This window comes from Tachyglossus aculeatus, chromosome 5 (assembly GCF_015852505.1).
Source record: "Tachyglossus aculeatus isolate mTacAcu1 chromosome 5, mTacAcu1.pri, whole genome shotgun sequence".
Taxonomy (NCBI): Eukaryota; Metazoa; Chordata; class Mammalia; order Monotremata; family Tachyglossidae; genus Tachyglossus; species Tachyglossus aculeatus.
Window position 1 is genome coordinate 46,242,793 of NC_052070.1, and position 21,760 is coordinate 46,264,552.

Sequence of the window (21,760 nt, forward strand, 5' to 3'; positions counted from 1 at the left end):
GGTGTGGAACTCGCCCAGGAACTTGAAAATGTTACGTTCCACCCTGAAGCAGTGGCTCAGTGGAAAGAGCCCGGGCTTTGGAGTCAGAGGTCATGGGTTTGAATCCTGGCTCCGCCACACATCTGCTGTGTGACATTGGGCAAGTCACTTAACATTTCTAGCCTCAGTAACCCTATCTGTAAACTGGGGATGAAGACTGTGAGCCCCATGTGGGACAACCTGATCACCTTGTATCCCACCAGCGCTTAGAACAGTGCTTTGCACATAGTAAGCGCTTAACAAATGCCATTATTGTTGTTATTGTTACCGTTCTCGGAAAAGGACCCTTTCCCCTCTCCAGCAAGACACACCAGAAAATTCCAGTCTAGTTACTGGAAACAAACAGGCCCCTGGACCTGTGGGTTTAAGGTGAAGTTACCTCCTTATCCAGAACAATAACAGAACTGTTGCCAGCCCTGTGGAGCAGGGCAGGGAATTCACACGGGGGAGGCTCTCTGCCTGGTGCAGAAATTCAGATTCAGCCTGTCCTTGGGCTGACTCATTTCCCAGAGCCCCGATGCCTCAGGGGGCAGGAGGCGTGGTGGCCCAAACCTTAAAGGAACACTGTCACATTCATCCAGGGAGCTTTACAGGCCAATGAATTTCCTCCTTCCCACTACTGGGAATGCAACCTTGGCTTGAATTCGGGTTCCTCGTGCGTTGCCGCGCTTCAGCCCTCAGTCAGGTTTCCTCCGCAGCAGCCCAGCATGCTCCGCTTTACAGTCGTCTGACCTGGTGGAGAAGAATCTGGGTTCGAAGTCTCCGCCACTCGTCTGCTGGGTGACCTTGGACAAGTCACCTCGCTTCTCTGGGCCTCAGTTACCTCATCTTTGAAAAGGGGATTAAGAATGAGAGTCCCATGTGGGACAGGGACTGTGTCCAACCAGATTAGCTCGGTATCTACCACAGCACTCAGTTCAGGACCTGGCACACAGTAAGCACTTAAATACAATTATTTAGTATTATTGTTAAGCACTTATGTGCGTGGCGCTGTACTAAACCCTGGGGTGGATAACAAGCAAATCACGTTGGATACAGTCCCTGCCCCACGTGGGGCTCAGTCTCAATCCTCATTTTCCGGATGAGGTAACTGAGGCCCAGAAGTGACTTACCCAAGGTCACACAGTAGACAAGTGGCAGAGCCAAGATTAGAACCTATGGCCTTCTGAGCCCCAGACCTGTGCTCTATCCACCGCACTACCATTAAAAAAAAAAAAAATCATAAAATCACATGGGCAGAACACATACTCACTCCATCGCACCCCAACAGCTAGGCCATGTGCAGCCTCCACACCATCGCAGGGGGCTCTTGGTGATCAGGGAGAGATGTTCCCTAAAAAAAAAGCTCACTTTGAGGAGAACTCGACTAAGAAGGGGGCTACTGAGGTAGCAGAGCATGCTGCAAAACAGGGAGGAGGATGAAGAGGAGATATAGGCAAGGGCGGAATGGTGAAGACATGGGTAACAAGAGGAATAATGTGTGGTAGTTGTTAAGGGCTTACTATGTGCCAAGCACTGTACTAAGTACTGGGGTAGATACAAGATAATGAGGTCCCACACGGGGCTTACAGTAGGAGGGAGAACAGGAGAAAAAGCCAAAAGGAGGATATAAGGAGGGGGGTAGACAGTATGATCATAGAGACGAGACTTGAGAACAAATCACTCACTAGAAATCACAATCAATTGTATTTATTGAGCGCTTACTGTGGGCAGAGCACAGTATTAAGCACCTGGGAGAGTACGGAGTTGACACATTCCCTGCTGGACAACTTGAATCATTTCCTACAGCAGGATCAGCCCTAGGTCCAATTTAGGGCAGACTTTGGCTGATTCCAGGGAGCTGGGTGAGCAGGACACTTGGTCCTGCCTGAGAGGCAGGGGAAGAAAGTCAGAGTCCCCTAAGAAGTACAGTAGGATCCACCCCAAAAATAGTTCTAACTGGGCTGACTCCCTCCGTTGTCGTCCCACCCAAGCTTTGGTTCGAAATCAAACCAATTTCTTGAAGGTGGAAGACATGGAGGGCCACAGGAAGGGTGGTTGAGGCCAAGTTACTGCACTTGCACATATTAACATCACCTCCAGGATGGAATAACCCCGAGCCACCTACAAAAGGTTGGATTGCGGCTGACGGTGGAAGTCGCTGTTCGGCGTATATCATACCAAGGTCACTTTCGTCATGGTTTCGTTTTTTAAGAAAGAATTCAATTCTCATTCGCTCAGAAACCACTTTTCAATTTAGGGGGAAACGGGCAGAAACCATTTCGAGCAGGTGAAAAAGGTAAATACCCACGGGAAGGAAAAAGAACAGGGACAGCAAGAGACATGATTAACTGTCATAAATATTATAACTTTATTAAAATGAAAAGACATATTATTCAAAATAATGCAGCAAAATGAATAAAATCCTTTCGTCCAATACTGTACACATGATGCAGAATCAGTGCATTTTCTATAGCATGTTTTCACCTTCATTTAGTTTGTACTAAAATATAATAAGCTTTAAATAGCTCAAATATATCATTCAGCAGTTTAAACTGTAAACAGCTTGTTTAACTGTTAGAACATTGTGGTAATGTATCTCAGTTAGTGAGCACCTCTCTCTTGTGCTTATCTATCCAGGAAAAATACGGGTAAGGATGTGAGAAACTGAAATCAATGAAGCAGCAACAGTCCCCTGCGAGAAGTAGTTTTTTTAACCGAAAGAAGCGGACATGACCTCACGTATTAAGACATACATTGATTGGGCTGTTGGTCGGTGGAATTGTTTCCCTTACAAGCAAACAAACCCCAGAAAATACTGAACAGAAACCAGCAACACAAGGCCAGCTTGGGTTGTATTTCTGTTTTTTTTTTTTTTTTAATACAGTCAGAAGTAAAAACAAAACAATACAAAAAAAAAAAAAAAAAAACCCCTGAACAGTAGGTAGTGAAGTCCCAACCCCAGGCTTCTTCCTACCCACTTCTAGACATGAATGAGTTAGTCTATCTAGCAGGCCTTCTTCCTATTAGCTGAAACTAGCTGAAACAGCCCCACTTCTGTTGGGGTAATGGCATCCCCTTATAGTGGCCTTCACTGAGCCAGTGAAAAGGACTCTGAAGGCAGCTCAAGGCATGGAAACCCAGCTCCAGTGAAGGAAGTTATACACTAATTCTACTTTCTATTAATTTTTCAAAGTGACACATGTACAAATAATTTTGATTCTAATTGAACTTCAAAAAATTCCCCAAGAGTCAGACTGTCAGAGTCTTAAACCGGCACGAACGTTCAGGGGGGTAAAGCACGGACCCCGTGGTTTCAATAGGAGCATCTTCCCTTCAGAGAGTCGGATGGGAAAAACAAAAAAACCCCCAAAACTCCCACGATATACGTCTTGTGGTTCCGATCTAAACGATGCCATACTTTCTTCCGTTCCCTCAGTCTACCATCGGCCAGCAGTCTCGCTCCCCTGGCCTGTATCGTTTGATAATTTTGAATACATATATATTACTCTAAGACAGTAACAAACTGGCTCACCTGTTTCTATGGTTACACCACATTTCTCTATTAAAAAGGTGTCTCCCCGTGCCTCCCCCCCCCCACCCACCATCACATCTTTAAGTTACACAGACTTGAATAGAAAGATTTCTCTTCAAAGATAACCCAGGACTAATCAACAGAAGAGCACTTTTACATTGGTTTTCCACATTCTCCTCAGGACAGAGATAACTGTTTACATAGCGTAGCATTGAGAGTTTTTTTTTTTTTCCGTAGATCTCGACAAAATTCAAAAACGCTTTCAAGAACTATCGCCTCCCTCATGACCTGTGCTGAATGACGTTCCAATAGCCTACGGAGAAACCACATAGGATAAGTGTTTGCGTTTCACATGGCTGCCTAGGTCTGTCTTAGATTTGGAGTCCGGCTTCTCTGGAGCTGAAACGACCCCACAGTCTCCGGCCCAAGGCTGCCCTTGGGGGCTGGGACCAGTTTCCTCCGCTTCCCTAAAGAACTTCTCGTATTTGTCCAGATACGGGGGCCTCTCGGGGAGCAGATAGTAATGCGTGGAACTAACCTTCTTTCCGTTTTCAATGATGGGCAGAATGCAAGGGACCTTACTGGCAGCTCCTTCACTGTTCTGTCTTTGAAGGGCTTTGCTACTGACATATTTGGGGTCGGGGGCAAAGCTCTGGGTAGGGGGCATGACCCCGTTGAGGTATGATGGAAGGCTTTTGGGGCTTGGTGTGCGCGAATTACTCCGGGATAAGGGTTCTCTGGGGGGGACCTTCGGGGGCCGGTCCTCGTCGCTGTACGTGCTAGAAGTCACCTCCGCCGACCACCTTCTGTAATCCGGCTTCACTGGCCGAGGGGGTATGGGGACTCTCGGGGGGACCTCGGGTTTGTCTTCATCCGAGTTGGGAGACGCTCGGTGTAAATGGCTAGATATCCTTATTGCCGGCTTGTGGAACGATCCGGCCGGCCCCGAGTGGGACCTCCGTAATCTCCGGTGGCTTTGCGGTAAGAGGGGATTTGAGGTTTGTACACATCCGTTCGGGTCAGCCGCTTCGCCCCCATCTTCCAGCGCAGGCCCCGCCGGGGTGTCAAAGTATGCGTAGTTAATCTGGCCGCACCCCCGGAAGCTCCGCCTGCCCGGAACCCCGTATTTGAAAGCGGAGAGGGCACAGTCTTCTAGGAGTAAGTCCGTGTCCGAACTAGTCAGGAATTCCACCTCGCAGTCCGCGTCGTCCGGGGAGAGGTCTTCGGAAATCGGCAGCGGGGGGAGCGGCCGGGAGCCCCTCTCCCCGGGGGGGAACAAGGAAAGACCGTTTTTTAGGGGGGTGAGAGGTGGACTCCTGGGAGATGTGCAGCTCCCGTTTACTGAGAGTTTCTTAAATCCGGAAACGACTTGTTCGTCTTCGTGCCCCCCGGAATGCTCACTGTTGGGGATGACGAGGGGAGGCAAACTGGACTTCTTAGTTGGAACTTTGAAGCCATTCTCTGCACAGCAGTGGCCACTCTTTGGGACTGACTTGGAAACGGGCCCTGGAATGAACGAGATAAATGAACACCTTCCAAGTCCTGGCTTCCCCCACCCTGGATAGGGGGGAGGAGAGGAGCTAGTTGCACTTCTGGCAGTGCATCTAACCGAGAACCTCTGCTGGCGAAATACTTTCCTGGTAACCCGGAGAACACCCAGGCAACCTCGGGGGTAATTACGGAACAGAAGATTGTTCATCCGTATGAACTGGTTCAAAGAAAAAAAAAATTATCTCCTCTATCTCCTTTTGGACATGTGCACAGTGCACACCCACACATTTCAGGCAAGCCGTGTGACATGCACAAAAATCTACAAAAGTGGAATAGCACATAGGTTACCCACCTGCCACGCTACCCCGGGTCGCCATACAGGCCTAATCGTTTGAGGCACCCGGGGGGCTTCATCGCGAATATGGCTCAAATGCAGAAGAGTCAGCGGTGAGCGCTTAGTACAGTGCTCTGTACACAGTAAGTGCACAATAAACAATACAAAATAAAAATGAGAAGCAGCGTGGCTCAGTGGAAAGAGCACGGGCTTTGGAGTTAGAGGTCAGGGGTTCAAATCCCGGCTCCGCCAATTGTCAGCTGGGTGACTTTGGGCAAGTCACTTAACTTCTCTGTGCCTCAGTTGCCTCATCTGTAAAATGGGGATTACGACTGTGAGCCCCACGTGGGACAACCTGATCAACTTGTAATCCCCAGCACTTAGAACAGTGCTTTGCACATAGTAAACGCTTGACAAATACCATCATTATTACTAATAAACACGACTGAGAGCCCGCTAAGAGCCCCCGGTCAAACGTGTTCAGGCCATCCTGTCCACAGTAAATGTGTTCGAGGCCCATCCCACTGCAGTTTTCCTTTCATCTGTGACTTCCCAGCTTCTGCCTAAATCCTTCCGGAGCCTCCTCACTGGACACAAGTAGCTGCAGCGAGTTTGAACAATCTGTTGCTCAAGGCCTCCTGAAGAGCAGGCTTCCTCAGTGTTTCGGAATCACTGCTTAGGTGATCCCTTCCCCCCAGCACCTGTATATATGTTTGTACATATTTGTTACTCTATTTATTTATTTATTTTACTTGTACATATCTATTCTATTTATTTTATTTTGTTAGTATGTTTGGTTTTGTTCTCTGTCTCCCCCTTTTAGACTGTGAGCCCACTGTTGGGTAGGGACTGTCTCTGTATGTTGCCAACCTGTACTTCCCAAGCGCTTAGTACAGTGCTCTGCACACAGTAAGCGCTCAATAAATACGATTGATGATGATGATGATGATTCGGTCTAGGATTCGCGTGGCACAGCAATTTGGACAAAGTGCCAGGGTTTCTGCAGGGTAATTGCCACTAGAGGTCAGAATACTATCTGAAATAGAATTCTGCCCGTAGTGGCACCCATCTGCACAGGAAATCAATCAATCAATCGTATTTATTGAGCGCTTACTGTGTGCAGAGCACTGTACTAAGCGCTTGGGAAGTACAAGTTGGCAACGTATACAGACAGTCCCTACCCAACAGTGGGCTCACAGTCTAGAAGGGGGAGACAGGGAAGCTGCGTGGCTCAGTGGAAAGAGCATGGGCTTTGGAGTCAGAGGTCATGGGTTCGAATCCCAGCTCCGCCACACATCTGCTGTGTGACCTTGGGCAAGTCACTTAACTTCTCTGTGCCTCAGTTACCTCACCTGTAAAATGGGGATTAAGACTGAGCCCCACGTGGGACAACCTGATCCACCTTGCATCCCCCCCCCAGTGCTTAGAACAGTGCTCTGCACGTAGTAAGCGCTTAACAAATGCCATTAAAAAAAAAATAGAACCAAACATATTAACAAAATAAAATAAATAGAATAGATATGTACAAGTAAAATAGAGTAATAAATATGTACAAACACACATATATATATATATATATATATATATATACACATATATATAGGTGCTGTGGGGAAGGGAAGGAGGTAAGACGGGGGGATGGAGAGGGGGACAAGGGGGAGAGGAAGGGGGGGGCTCAGTCTGGGAAGGCCTCCTGGAGGAGGTGAGCTCTGGAAGTGGAGAAAAATCAGTCTCTACCCCCCAAATGGCTTACTCTCCTAATTGAAACTTTCCAGATACATACCTAAGGATGTCAGGTGCTGCTGGGCGGTCGAATTCAGACTGTAGGCCATGCTTATTGAATCGATGCCAAAAAAATTGCTGTAAGGGAAAACATTTGTTATTTCATCTTAACGTGGTCAACATCCCCCATTAAGGCCATATTTATAGAAACTGCAGGGCAGATCTTGGACCTAGGTGGCTCTTGCAAACTCAAGGGTTAAAAAAAAAAAAAAATCAATGCATTAGCTGTCTCTCCACCTACTTTTCAAACTCGCTCTGGCTGTTCCAGCAGGTCTTCAGATTCCCCATGGCTTGGCCATTACTCAGAAATCCAGTTTTCAGTGGGGCTCTAATCTCCTGAGCAGCAACGCCTGCTGATGACATTGTGTCTTCGTCCAAAGTGTCCTCAAGCTTCCGGAGAGCCGGTTAACCAGACACTTTCATTCCCTAAAGGGAGAGGGGGGGAGAGACAGAGAGACAAAATTTGGATCACAAGAAGGCCTACAGAATGCATTTCAGCATATTATCAATTGTAATAGATCTTTCCTCTGGCCCAATCACCTGCTGGGTAGAACTGTTTGCGCAGATAAAGTCTATTTTTCTTAACTTCCAGAAAGGACAATACTGCAACTTCTTGTTTTGTTAACAAAGTGACCTAAGTATGCATAATAAAGATGTAAGAGTGCATAAAAGATCATTTATGTAGACAGCAACCCAGGGACTTGCAGCAAAGCAGATGAGAAACAGTCAGGTGCCAGCAAGAGCAGACCTTGTATTGCACAGCCTGACAGTTGCACAACAGACCCTATTAGCTTGCCAAAGCATACAAACCTTTGTCTAACCTTGCATTAGACCAACCTCCTGATGTATAGTTGTATTAAGCATTGAAGCAAAAGTCATCCTGCCCATTTTTTTTTTCCCCAAGTGTCAGCTGAAAAGCTTCAATTCCACTTTACACTGTGAGGAGAACATTCTTAAGAGTTTACTTACTCACTAGCCTTGGCTTGGGAGTCAGGAGACCTGGGTTCTAAACCCAGATGAGCCTCTGGCCTGCTGTATGACTCTGGGCAAGGCACTTAACCTCTCTGGGCTGGGTTTCCTCTGGGGATAAAATACCCTAGTTGAGAAACCAGGATGTGTTGGATTAGCAAAGAGTCAGTCACAGACAACTGGGTGCTTTCCATTTTTAAACAAATTTACAAGATGCATACTTTACATTTTACTTTGTGTATACATCTTTCTCCCTACTTCAAGCCTTTGCATCAAAATAAGGGTGTAAATTGGATTTTACCTAATTCATTGTTTCCCACATTTTTGTTGCTATGGGTTTCCCTTTGGCTACAGACTGCATTGTTAAGCCCCCACCTACCCACCTCCCTCTGTCTACCTTTATAGTTTTCCCCTCAGTCATGATAAACATTTGCCCTAGGACATGAGCAGATCTCCAGGCCTCTGCTCTGACCTTCAGCACAACCAAGGAGAAGATCCTCTCTGACTACCAATTCTTCCAAACCCATCTCTACACCATAAGCTCGTTATGGGCAGTGGGCAGGGAACGCACGATACAATAAGCAGACACATTCCCTGCCCACAACCAGCTTATTGTACTTTCCCAAGTGCTTAGTACAGTGCTCTGCACATAGTAAGTGCTCAATAAATACCATCGATTGATTGATCTACCTCAGTGGATCCTAGATTCCACAGCGAGGAATGGAGGGGGATAAAAAGGGAGAAGTGGGAGTCTAAACCAGTCCTTCACATGGAACTCCAAAACACTCACTTGCCCCTAACCCCCATAATCTAGGAGTCTTATTATTTTAATGCCTGCAAATATACATCTTTGGCCCAGAAAATGTTCCCAAAAGGATTCTGACCTCTGGATGAGAGGAAGTGTCAATTTAATTCTACCCAGTACTTGTCTTCTGTCCCAATCAATCATATTTATCCAGCGCTTACTGTGTGCAGAGCACTGTACTGTTACTAAATACTAAATTACTGAGGAAGTTGGAAAATACCTCCCAGAAATAACTTGCTTTGGGGGTTGTTTTTTCTCTCTTCCTCCCCCACGACATTAATTCCAAATTTCACTTGCTCCACTACTTTAATTCCTTCAGCAGGAAAGGATTCACAATGCTACCTAATTAAGAGCCTTTCTTCCTAGGTTCCGAAAAGCGCTTTGCAAAGAAATATCCTTACTTCACATCAGAGGGTATGAAAATAGAGAGTACAGCGATTTTCAGTGCCCTACTAAAGGTCACAGCAGTCAACAGAGACTGAGTGAATGGGAAGGCTGATCTCGCCATACCACACTGGCCTCTAAGAGAAAAAGGTTTTAAATGCTATGAAAAAATAGACGGTGATCTTCCCCAACTCACTCACTGCCCTCCCAACACAACAGCAATCCTTGAGGAAATCAAGACCTGGTGGAACTGCGACTGATTACGCACTAACCAGAGCCTCACATGCTACACTCCATTTGGACGTTAAGAAAAAGGGAAGGCTAGGAAAAAAAATCTACCCAAAAAAACAAAAAACCAACCCCAACCCCACGCTAACTAGGCTTTGTCTCCCAGCTCCCCAGACAGTCTTTAGTTCTTTAGGCTGGAGCAGTCTTAGTGTGGTTTACTCTGGTTTTTCCAAGCACATTACAAGCACCGGCAAGACCATAGAGAAAGTATCTGTGGTAATATAAAAATGAAAGGCAAGATAGGAAGGAGAATATGGTGTTTAAGTAGTTTGAAAGCACACGTATGGCAGATCGCTCATTCAGATTACAGGAAAAACCCGCAGGGGATTCAGAGAGGCCCAGCCCCCACCTGCCTGCATGCCAACAAGGACTACTAGTAATTACTGTGTGTCGGCCTCCTAATGCTGTCTAAATCTTAGCTTTCAACAGAATGATTGTGTAACTAGTGCCTGCTCTGAAATTGCCTTGGAATTCTAGACGTCCATTTCAATGGCCCCTTAAAACTATTTACGCCTTCTAGAAAAAGTTATTTTTCAATCATTGTTTCCATCACCTACTCGTTAGTTTTCCGAAGAAAAAAAAATTTATATAAAAGAATTGTGCTCACTGAGCCAGCTCACTCCTGACCACAATAGCGTCTTTGTGTATTCATAGAAGGTGACCTGCCTCTAAATTTCAATGGGGAATTGTGAATGGGCTGTGTTATGAAACTGTCCGAACTTCCTACTGGCTTTGAATGAGAGGGGAGAGGAGAGCAGTATAATTGCATGTTCTCTTCTGCTGGAAAATACCAAGCCCATAGACTCAAAAGGGTAGTTTGTGCCACACGTTCGTAAGGAATGAACCTTGGGCAGTTTAGTCAACTTCGACTCCCGCACTAGTTTCTGGATGCTGCAAGATTCCCAGCTGCTCTGCTGTCGCTGGCCCCGGCAATGCAGGTCATTCGACATCCAAGAAGTGGACCTCTGGGCAGCAGGGAAACAGAGGCTCATCTTTAACCTTCCAGAGATTCAAAAAGGCAGGCTATCACAAAGCAGTACAATCTCAGGGATTTCCCAGATGTGTAATACTCCCATGCTTTCCACAATACTGCCCGGTCAAAGTAAGGGGTGGATCAGGGGTGTTGGGAAGGGCCTTTCGGAATACGTTGCTTAACCCAAAGCAATCTCCCCACCCCCACCCAAAAAACTCCCCTCCAAACTGCATAGGGATTCCTGTCTATCATTCTGACCATAAACAGTTTCACAACCAGCTTATAAGGTCGCTTTACCTTGGTCTCCAAAGAAAAGGGAACTGGAAGAAGCCAATGGAGATTTAAAAGCAGCAGCGTGGCTCAGTGGAAAGAGCACGGGCTTTGGAGTCAGAGGTCATGGGTTCAAATCCCGACTCTGCCAATTGTCAGCTGTTTGACTTTGGGCAAGTCACTTAACTTCTCTGGGCCTCCATTACCTCATCTGTAAAATGGGGATTAAGACTGAGCCCCCCCGTGAGACAACCTGATCACCTTGTAACCTCTCCTGCGCTTAGAACAGGGCTTGGCACATAGTAAGCGCTTAATAAATGCCATTATTATTATTATTATTAAAATAACTCCAAATTGAGGATAATTCTCTACAATCGTGAGACCATCAGAAGGTGCAGTAATTCTTGGAAGCTTATGATAGGGGCAAGAAGCTCATATTTTAAGTGACTTTCAAAGTCAGGGCTTGGTATTTTGCAGATCTGATTAAGAATTTTTACACAAGAGGCTGCATCCCAGAGCCTCTGATAACATTTCCACTGCTGGTTATTTGAAAATATCAGTTTAGAGACTTCAAAGAGCATGGTTTAAAGAGCTGAATTTCTGGCTTCCCATCCCCCCTCATTTCCTACAAAGCAGCATTTCTGTTACAGTCAGTGCTGAGCCCACTGTTGGGTAGGAACTGTCTCTATATGCTGCCAACTTGTACTTCCCAAGCGCTTAGTACAGTGCTCTGCACACAGTGAGCGCTCAATAAATACGATTGACTGATTGATTTAGAATATAGAATTTAAACTACATAACATGAGTTGCAGCCAGGGTAAATAAAACCAGGCTGAAGCTAAAAGGTGCCCTCCCACCCCTCATTTGAGCCTTTAAAAAATATGTATCAGAAGAACATCACCGTGCTGTTTTCAAAGACACAACTGCATTCACATTGCTTACAGTCTCTAGAAAAGCTCCGTTTAGGGGGAGGGAACAGGCTACTTTAAGACACTAACCTAATTTTGCTTACCTTGCCACCAGATCTCATTAATGAATCTCAGAAGCAATCCATCCACAGGAGGAGGGGCGCATTTTTGTCATACAACTCATCCAGTTCTGCCCAGTACTTCCTTATTTGACAGTGTGATGTAATTTCCTCCTTTCAATCAGGTTTTAGAACCTGATTTCTGTTTATTCAGAATAATACATGGTCTCCTCAGCTGCATTTAACATTTATCTACATAATCATTCCAGTAACCAGAATAGATAGGTGACCACATTTACTAGTCTAAACTGGCAAAGAATGGAAAGAATAAGCATTAACTGGATAATATAAGCCAAAAAAAATCCTGTGCTTCAATTATCTACATATTTCAGGTGAAAACATTTTTTGGATCTGACTTACTTGTTGGATAACTGCCTCTGCTCTCTGGTAATCCTGGTTTAGAGGGTTACTGCTAAACTACTGCCAATTCTTCAATCTGTTCCCTATTAAAGTAGTTTCAGGGGCTTTTAAAGACACCAAGACAGAATTTCTGGCCCTCTGTTTCCCATTCAATGAGACAAATATTGACTAATTAAAGTAGTAGAATGGTCCAAAGTTCATAATCAAATTTTCCCTCCCTTTAAAATTCATTTTACATTGTTTCATTCATCTTAAATCCATTCTCATTTTATCACCATAAATAATAATGATGGTATTTGTTAATTGCTTACTATGCCCCAAGCATTGTTCTAAGCACTGGGAACAGACAAAACAATTGAAACATTTAAAAAGCTCAAGACTGGATACAGACATTTTTATTACAGAAAGCCTTTCATCTCTTACATTAATTTCATCAATAAAGATGGACACTTGGCAATTTCTCACTAGAAATTCATTTTTTGAATACAAGGTCAAGCCTGCCATGCATTCTTCAAATTCATAATTCCCTTCAGATTTAGTTCTAACAGTAGAAAGCTATAATTTTCAAAAAACAGGGTGCATAAAACACCCATGTCAAAAAAGGAAAGAAATATCTTCCTTCCTGCCTTTGCAAACAAAAATCAGTGTTGTTGTCCATCAAGGGTCTGAAATATCTGTTGCTTCTTTCCGTTCACATTTCTACATATAAATGAAAAAAATTTTTTAAGTTTTTAAATGAAATCAAAACTTGAGTGTTTCAAAGTTAGTTAAAACTGACAGTTCTGCACTATTAGGAAGTAGCTAAAAGTAGTAAATGATATTGCTGCATTTTCTCAATTTCTCTTAAAAAAATAATAAATCTAGTAATTCTGAAACTCGGTTGCCCAGAATTTTTCCAGTTATCCAGGATGTCAGGCCTTCATGGTAAACTGAACTTTTTTATTTACCTAACTAAACACCAAAGTACAGAGCTTAGAAAATCCTAGCTATGGACAGTGGTAAGTGATGAATATCCATCCTGGAAGACTCAATTATCCCAAATCAAGCCTAGCCTCACTCGACCTTACTTTCTGGATAATTTAACTTTATCTGCGCTTATGACCACATTACAGGGCATATTATTTATGTGCATTTGTATTTTTTGTAAATCCATTTACTCACCTATTTCAACTTGGCCTATTTGTACTACTACCTGTTGTATCTTTGTGCTTCTTCCTTTCTCCACACTGCTAACAAATAATTTCAGTCTCCCTTTAGATTGTTAAGAAACTTTTCTTGCTTCTGCTGCACTCTTCCAAGTGCTCAGTAAAGCACTTTGCATTCAGTGGGTACTCCACCAAGAGCACTGCTTTTTGATGTGTGCCAGGCAATTTCTAGTACTAGTAGCAGCAGCATTTCTTGGGCAATCATTTTGTGGGGTGTGCTGTACTAAGCTCTTGCGAATTAACAGCACAAAGCAGCTCCCTGCCCACAACAACTTACACTCTTAGCAGTGGAGACAAACATAAAAACATTTATAATTCGAGTGGTCAAAATAATAAATGAATAAACAGATTTTAGTACAACGAGGGTGTAAATCAATTCCTAAGGGCTAGGCAGCTTCCCACCTGATTTCCCGCCCCCCCCACCCAACTGCCTCTTTTCAGCACTTCAGTGTCCTCTTAGTACTAGGGTATTCACTTCCCCACCCGGGGTATTTTCTACCTATCTTTTATGTTTGTCCTCCTAGCTGTAATTTAAGTGTCTGTCTACCCCACTAGACGGTAAGATCCATGTGGGATCCATGTCTACTAATTCTACTGTACTCTCCCAAGGGATTAGCACAATGTTTTGCATGTTGACTGTAGATGCTTGATAAATATCATTGATGACATTCCCACACGCAGGCCCTGGACCTAGACCTTTGTTCCAGGGCATAAGGATTGGTTTGCGCTCAGTCCACTTCTCCCCCACCCCCTCAGCCCACAGCTTGTCACCTGGTTTGGACGTGCACCTCTGAATGCAGAGGATAGGTAAACATTGCCCTCTCACAACTTGAGGTTTTCCAATTCGGGATTTACGCAACTTTTTCCTTCAAGGAAAAGAAACAGCAAACTATAGGAAAACCCCATCAGCCTAACTACATGATCATTAAAAGCCTTTTGGACCATCTGGATTCTAACAGGCTTTTAGTGGTTGTAGTGACCTATATTTCCCAGTCTTCACCAGGGCACACCTAGGTACTGTAGTTACTTTCTGCATATGCCATGGCTGTTGCACTTTTCATTTTAAATAACCACCTTTCTATAGTTGTAATTTGCCTGTACCCCATATGAAATATTTTTTTGGAGGGGGGAGGGTGTCAGTTTTTGTGAATTGCTTCTAACTGAAAAATGTATATTTGTTAAAAAAAAATGAATAATTTTAAGGACTCCATTACTTCAAAACTCTGGCAGATTCTTGACTATTTAAGAACTCACTTATCTCTAATAATAATAATAATGGTATTTGTTAAGCACTTACTATGTGTCAAGCACTGGGGTAGATACAAGCTAATCAGGTTGGACACAGTTCCTGTCCCACATGGGGCTCACAGTCTTAATCCCCACTTTACAGATGAGATAACTGAGGCACAGAAGTGACTTGCCCAAGGTCACAGAACAGATACATGGAGGAGCCAGTATTAGAACTCTCCCTTTCTTCAAACCCTTACTGAAGGCACACCTCGCCCAAGGGGCCTTCCTTGACAAAGCCCTCCTTTCCTCTTCTCCCACGCCCTTCTGCAGCACCCTAACTTGCTCCCTTTATTCATCCCCCTCCCGGCCCCCAGTCCCAAAGCACTGATGTTCATATCTGTAATTTATTTATATTATTGTCTGTCTCCCCCTCTAGACTGTAAGCTTGTTGTGTGCAGGGAATGTGTCTGTTTATTGTTGTACTGTACTCTTCCCCAGCTCTTAGTACAGCTCTGCATCATCATCATCAATCGTATTTATTGAGCACTTACTGTGTGCAGAGCACTGTACTAAGCGCTTGGGAAGTACAAGTTGGCAACATATAGAGACAGTCCCTACCCAACAGTGGGCTCACACAGTAAGTGCTCAAATACGACTGAGAACGCAGGTCCTTCTGACTACCCAGGCCCATGCTTTCTCCACTAGACCACACTGCTTCTTTCCATTCTTCTCTTTCCTCTCTTTGCAATCTGAGTGTATCTATTGTTTACAGTATAAACTCCCTGTGGGCAGGGATTGTATCTTCCAACTTCTATACTCTCCAGATCTTGGCACGGAGCACTGACACACTGGGTATTCCAATAATTTAAGTGATTATAAGGTTCTGCAGAGACTGCCTAAGCCACCATTTTGCAAAGGCAGAAGCAGGTTTCCAAAAATGACCTTCTCTTACTTGGAGGGTAACAAATTACCGTGGCCCGATGTATCAAACCAAACATTTTCATCCTGAGCACCTCTCCACAACAGCCTGGCATATAGATGGAAACACTTTGGCCCAGGGAAGTTAATGCCTTTCCTAAAGTCACAAAAGTTAGTCAGTGGCAGACCTAGGAATAGAACCCCAAATGTGTGGTGTCTATTTTGGATAAAGTCCATGTTGGCTAAATGATATTAGCACCATGACCACATGAGCTTGAATGGGTGATTTCTAAAATAAATTACAGATATGTACATAAGTGCATAAAATCTATTTTTTAATGTTTATATATTTATAATGAAAAGGGCCAAAATAATAGTAATAGAATAATCACCGATGAGGTCTGGCCCCTAATTCAACTTAGGAATGGCCACCTCCTAAATGACTGGATGTTTAGAGGAAAACTTTAAGCGACGAGTTGAGACAAAACTTCTACCAGTTTTTCCTCTAAAATAGGAGTTCCACTAAGGTCCACTCTCCAGTGGTTTAGGCTGGATGCATAATTCAATAAGAAACTTCAGAAATCACATTTTGGACTTGAAACAGTTGTGCACTGGCAAGCGGAAACACCAAAGCAATATGCCTGTAGAGATAAAGCAAATTTGCTCATAACCACCTGTGTAAAACATGCAAAGACTATCAAAGTGGGTTAAGAAATGCTGGTTTCGATAGGGGATGAGAATAATGAATTTCTACTAATGCGGTTAAATGCAAGGGATGTTTCTCTAGTGAGCCTACTATTGGAATTTGAGTGCCCACCTGATGCATGTGATGCAGTGTACTAAAAAAGTGACATCTTCCCTACTCACAAGGAGCTTACACTCTAATAGCAAAGAAATAACTTTTAAAAACTGTCAAAATAAATTGAATATAATTTTAATAAGTAAACATATACAAAGATGAGAAAAATCTTGACCTTGACCTCATCTAGGTCACACAAACACTGGTAGGTTCTTGCCCTTTGCATCACTTCTATCCCTTAACCTTGCTTCACCATCTAAAGGAACCTGCCGGCATGGAGGAATCAGGTAGGTTTCACATATGTTGACTGTACCTCTAATTTTAACAACTCATTTTTAAGCCCTCTATTAATGTTCCCAGAAAGGAAGAATTATCTTCAGTAGTGAACCAGCTGCATTATTTTCCCCACGATGAAAATGGGTTTCAAGACAAAGTTACCTACAATATGGTCAGACTGCTCTATAATTAGTTTCTTCTGTGGACCATGGTTAGGGAAAAGGCACAAACCCATCAAATTGGACACAACCTAACTCTTTAAAAACACCCACAAAAAAATGAAGATATGATTCCCAAATCTGCTAAGGGTCAAGTGGACACTTTTGACTACTCCAAGTCTGAAGGTACACTTCCACTTGCTTACAGAGAAACAAACTTCTCAGAGGCCTACCCTACCTTAAAGCCTACTGGTCCAAGAAAAGACATGCATCACCTAAACTAGACCCCTCTCCAGGACAACTAAAAATGCACTCCTGACTGAACTTAACTGAGCAATAAAACCCCCCAAAAACCAAAATGTCATATTACCCATACTAAAACATTTATCAGCAGTTCAAATTTTCTTTTATCAGGAAGAGATCTTGGGTTAGAACATACTGGTAACTAGAGTAAGCATGTTAGCAAGCAACCTTTTTTCTTTCTTTTGGTGGGTTTGGCACCTTAAAATTTATTGAAAAACAAGATAATAATCTAAGCCAGTTCCACTTTACAGAAACTTGGATACAATGCGGTAAAGAAAACCCAGACAAAGTCTGAATGGATAAACTCCAGATGACAACACACTCAATAGCTTTCTTCTGATGCATAAATGCTTGATACCTGGTAGGGCACTTGCTTGCAAAAAAAAAAAAAAAAAAATACATATACATAAGAAGCAGCGTGGCTCAGTGTTAAGAGCCCGGGCATGGGAGCCAGGGGTCATAGGTTCTAATTCCGGCTTCACCACTTGTCAGCTGTGTGACTTTGGGAAAGTCATTTAACTTCTCTGGGCCTCAGTTACTTCATCTGTAAAATTGGGGATTAAGACTGAGCCCCACGTGGGACAACCTGATCACCTCGTATTCCCCCCCAGCGCTTAGAACAGGGCTTCGCACATAGTAAGCGCTTAACAAATGCCATCATTATTATATGCACATCTATACAAAACTTCAACCTCACCTTTTTTCACCTGACAGTTGCCTAGAAACCAGTCTTGCCCTACCTGTGTTATAGGTGTATCTAAAGTCACCAACACACCTCCTTTAAAGCTACAGTCCCTTTCCTGACTACACTTAAGTTTATGACTAACAATCTATTCACATTTTATCAGGTAAGAAACTTGCCTCTTTCAAGCAATGATGAAATCCTATAAAGACTGAGCAAGAACCAATACACCAATCATAGCTAAGAAGTAAACTAATTTGTGCAGGTTTACAGACTTAAAGGCCAATGGAGGGACTATCCAGCTTTGGAATCTAGTAGTCTTGTAGCTCCAGACTTTCAAGAAATCATTTGAAGGAAGACCCAGAAGATAAGCCTGCAAAAGAAGGGGACGCGACAGACACCACTAAGGAAATAATCAACTAGGTTGACTGAATTAAGAAAGATTGAAGAATGGCCTGTTGAGAAAATCATTAAGAGTGAAGCAATTTTCTACAGACTGAGTTCTAGGAAGGTTCAAATAATTGGCAATTACTAGGGCCCTACTAGGGCCTCCCACCAAGGCGTTTAGGGGAGGATTTATGGATCATCAGGAATTTAACAATGTCAAGTGCTCTAAACAAAACAGTTCTGACACGAGAGAGAAAAAAAAATTCCACCACCCGCTACCTACTGACTACAACCCTAAGGGAAGGCCTAATGCAGAGAAGGACATCTTGGCCTTTTCATTATGGTCAAAAAGTGATAGTGAGCTGGATATGGCCGGCATCATCATGCATGGAAACCAGAACAATCGGGGGTGGATTGGGGGAAACAAGGGGGAGGAGATGACAACCCAAAGGGGGGCCCTTCCTCGAACCCATATCTTGGGGGGCTGGTCCGTTCGTTGGCTGATACAAAAGCAGGGGGGACAGTCCCCTCCACAGGGTTCCCCCCTTTTACACATCTGGACGGCCGCTCCTTCAGTGCCCCCCCCCTTACACACACACACACACACACACACACACACACACACACGGTCAATGGAAAGAGCACGGGCTTTGGAGTCAGAGGTCGTGGGTTCAAATCCCGGCTCCCCCAACTGTCAGCTGTGTGATTCTGGGCAAATCACTTAACTCCTCTGTGCCTCAGTTACCTCATCTGTAAAACGGGGATTAATAATAAATAAGGATCATGGCATTTATTAAGCGCTTACTATATGAAAAGGGACTGTTCTAAGCGCTGGAGGGGGGTTACAAGGTGATCAGGGTGTCCCACGGAGGGGGCTCACAGTCTTCATTCCCATTTTAAAGATGAGGGAATTGAGGCACGGAGAAAAGTGAAATGCCTAAAGTCACACAGCTAACTGGCAGGGACGGGATTTGAATCAATCAATCGTATTTATTGAGCGCTTACTGTGTGCACAGCACTGTACTAAGCGCTTGGGAAGTACAAGTTGGCAACATATAGAGACAGTCCCTACCCAACAGTGGGCTCACACTCTACGACCTCTGACTCCAAAGCCCGTGCTCTTTCCCCAGAGCCACGTTGCTTCTCAGACTTCTAAGGCTGTGAGCCCCCCGGGGGCCAAACTGATCACCTTGGAACCTCCCCAGCGTTTAGAACAGTGCTTTGCACATGGTACGCGCCTAATTAATGCCATCGTCATTATTTCTATTATATCTGGGGTCCAGCCATCCCTGCAGTGAACCCCTTCCCTCTTAGCTACACATCTGGGATTGTGGGGGGGGGGAAAAACAGTGGCTCCATTTCCTCCCGGGCATCCGGGGGGAGAAAGGCCTCTCCCCACCCCAATCCCCATCTGGGGGAGACCTCCCTCTTGCCTGGATACCTCAGGGGTCAATCAATCGTATTTATTGAGCGCTTACTGTGTGCAGAGCACTGTACTAGGCGCTTGGGAAGTACAAGTTGGCAACATATAGAGACAACAGTGGGCTCACAGTCTAAAAGGGATCTGGGAAGGGCACAGTGCCTCCCCATTCCCTTTTAGACTGTGAGCCCACTGGCTGGGTAGGGACTGTCTCTAGATGTTGCCAATTTGTACTTCCCAAGCGCTTAGTACAGTGCTCTGCAAACAGTAAGCGCTCAATAAATACGATTGATGATGATGATCTGGTGGAGGAAGCCCCCTGCCTGACATGCAGCTGGAGAAAGGCAGCCTGTGAAGGATTTGGGGGGGGAAGCCAGCTTCCCCTACAGGGATAACTCTTCTTTCCAGTCCCCCCACCTCCTTCCACTCTCTCACACATACATGCATGCATACATACGTGTACACACAGGCACATCTATAGGAAAACCAGTCCCACCTCCCCCCCTTGGCATCCCTTACCTCGTCTGAGCCACAGCTGCCCCCTCTGCAGCCTCCCGCGCATGCCCGTCCCGGCTGGCTCAGCGCTGCAGGGAAGCGGGCCGCCGCATTGCGCAGGCGCCAACTCCCGCCTCCCCCCCACCCACCCCCGCCCTCCGGAGCTCACTCGGGCACTGACGCTCTCTGGCGCCGCCGCCGGCCGCTTTTATAGAAGGTGGGAGGGCTCAGGGACGCGGCCGGCCGGCCGGGCCCCGCCCACCCCGCAGGCGGCCCTTAAAGGGGCGATGCGAGGCTGGGAGTGGTGGGGCCCACTGCGCTAAGGAGCTGGAGGGGACTGTTTTTTTCATCCTGGTCGGTCAGGCAGATCGGATCGCGGGCCTACTTCTCACCTGCCTTTGAGAAGTCTTCAAAGCCCTAATAAAATCACATCTGCCAGAGGCCTGTAAACCCTCATTTCTCTTATTCCAAAGTCACATCTCCAAGAGGTCTCTATACCCTCATTTCACTTACTCCAAAATCACATCTCCAAGAGATGTCTAAACCCTCATTTCTCTTATTCCAAAGTCATATCTCCAAGAGGTCTCTAAACCCTCATTTCGCTTACTCCAAAATCATGTCTCCAAGAGATGTCTAAACCCTCATTTCTCTTATTCCAAAGTCACGTCTCCAAGAGGTCTCTAAACCCTCATTTCACTTACTCCAAAATCACCTCTCCAAGAGATGTCTAAACCCTCGTTTCTCTTATTCCAAAGTCACGTCTCCAAGAAGTCTCTAAACCCTCATTTCGCTTACTCCAAAATCACGTCTCCAAGAGATGTCTAAACCCCCATTTCTCTTATTCCAAAGTCACGTCTCCAAGAGGTCTCTAAACCCTCATTTTGCTTACTCCAAAATCACCTCTCCGAGAGATGTGTAAACCCTCGTTTCTCTTATTCCAAAGTCACGTCTCCAAGAGGTCTCTAAACCCTCATTTCACTTACTCCAAAATCACCTCTCCAAGAGATGTCTAAACCCTCGTTTCTCTTATTCCAAAGTCACATCTCCAAGAGGTCTCTAAACCCTTATTTCGCTTACTCCAAAATCACGTCTCCAAGAGATGTCTAAATCCTCATTTCTTATTCCAAAGTCACGTCTCCAAGAGGTCTCTAAACCCTCATTTTGCTTACTCCAAAATCACCTCTCCAAGAGGTGTCTAAACCCTCATTTCTCTTATTCCAAAGTCACGTCTCCAAGAGGTCTCTAAACCCTCATTTCGCTTACTCCAAAATCACATCTCCAAGAGATGTCTAAACCCTCATTTCTCTTATTCCAAAGTCACGTCTCCAAGAGGTCTTGAATGATTGAATGAATGAATAAACCCTCATTTCTCTTACTCCAAAATCAGCTCTCCAAGAGATGTCTAAACCCTCGTTTCTCTTATTCCAAAGTCACATCTCCAAGAGGTCTCTAAACCCTCATTTCGCTTACTCCAAAATCACGTCTCCAAGAGATGTCTAAACCTTAATTTCTCTTATTCTAAAGTCACGTCTCTAAGAGGTCTTGAATGAATGAATGAATGAATGAATGAATAAACCCTCATTTCGCTTACTCCAAAATCACCTCTCCAAGAGATGTCTGAACCCTCATTTCTCTTATTCCAAAGTCACGT

At 44.7% G+C, this 21,760-nt stretch overlaps 1 protein-coding gene across 1 annotated transcript; it reads right to left on the reverse strand.

The window, feature by feature from the left end:
- Positions 1-3,624: 3,624 nt before the first annotated feature.
- ERRFI1 (ERBB receptor feedback inhibitor 1) lies at positions 3,625-20,231 on the reverse strand. Its single transcript, XM_038746152.1, has 4 exons — positions 20,134-20,231; positions 7,402-7,586; positions 7,162-7,238; positions 3,625-5,059 (listed from the first exon to the last, which is right to left on the reverse strand). Exons 2-4 carry the CDS (start codon positions 7,521-7,523, stop codon positions 3,867-3,869), a joined length of 1,392 nt encoding a protein of 463 aa, XP_038602080.1. The 5' UTR covers positions 7,524-7,586; positions 20,134-20,231; the 3' UTR covers positions 3,625-3,866.
- Positions 20,232-21,760: the final 1,529 nt, after the last annotated feature.

Coding starts and splice junctions, on each gene's coding strand:
- ERRFI1 (XM_038746152.1), bottom strand. CDS start 7,523: ATGTCATCAGCAGGCGTTGCTGCTCAGGAGATTAGAGCCCCACTGAAA. Junction 7,239..7,401: donor AGCCAGAGCGAGTTTGAAAA/GTAGGTGGAGAG, acceptor TTTCCCTTACAG/CAATTTTTTTGGCATCGATT. Junction 5,060..7,161: donor GCAGCACCTGACATCCTTAG/GTATGTATCTGG, acceptor CGTTCATTCCAG/GGCCCGTTTCCAAGTCAGTC.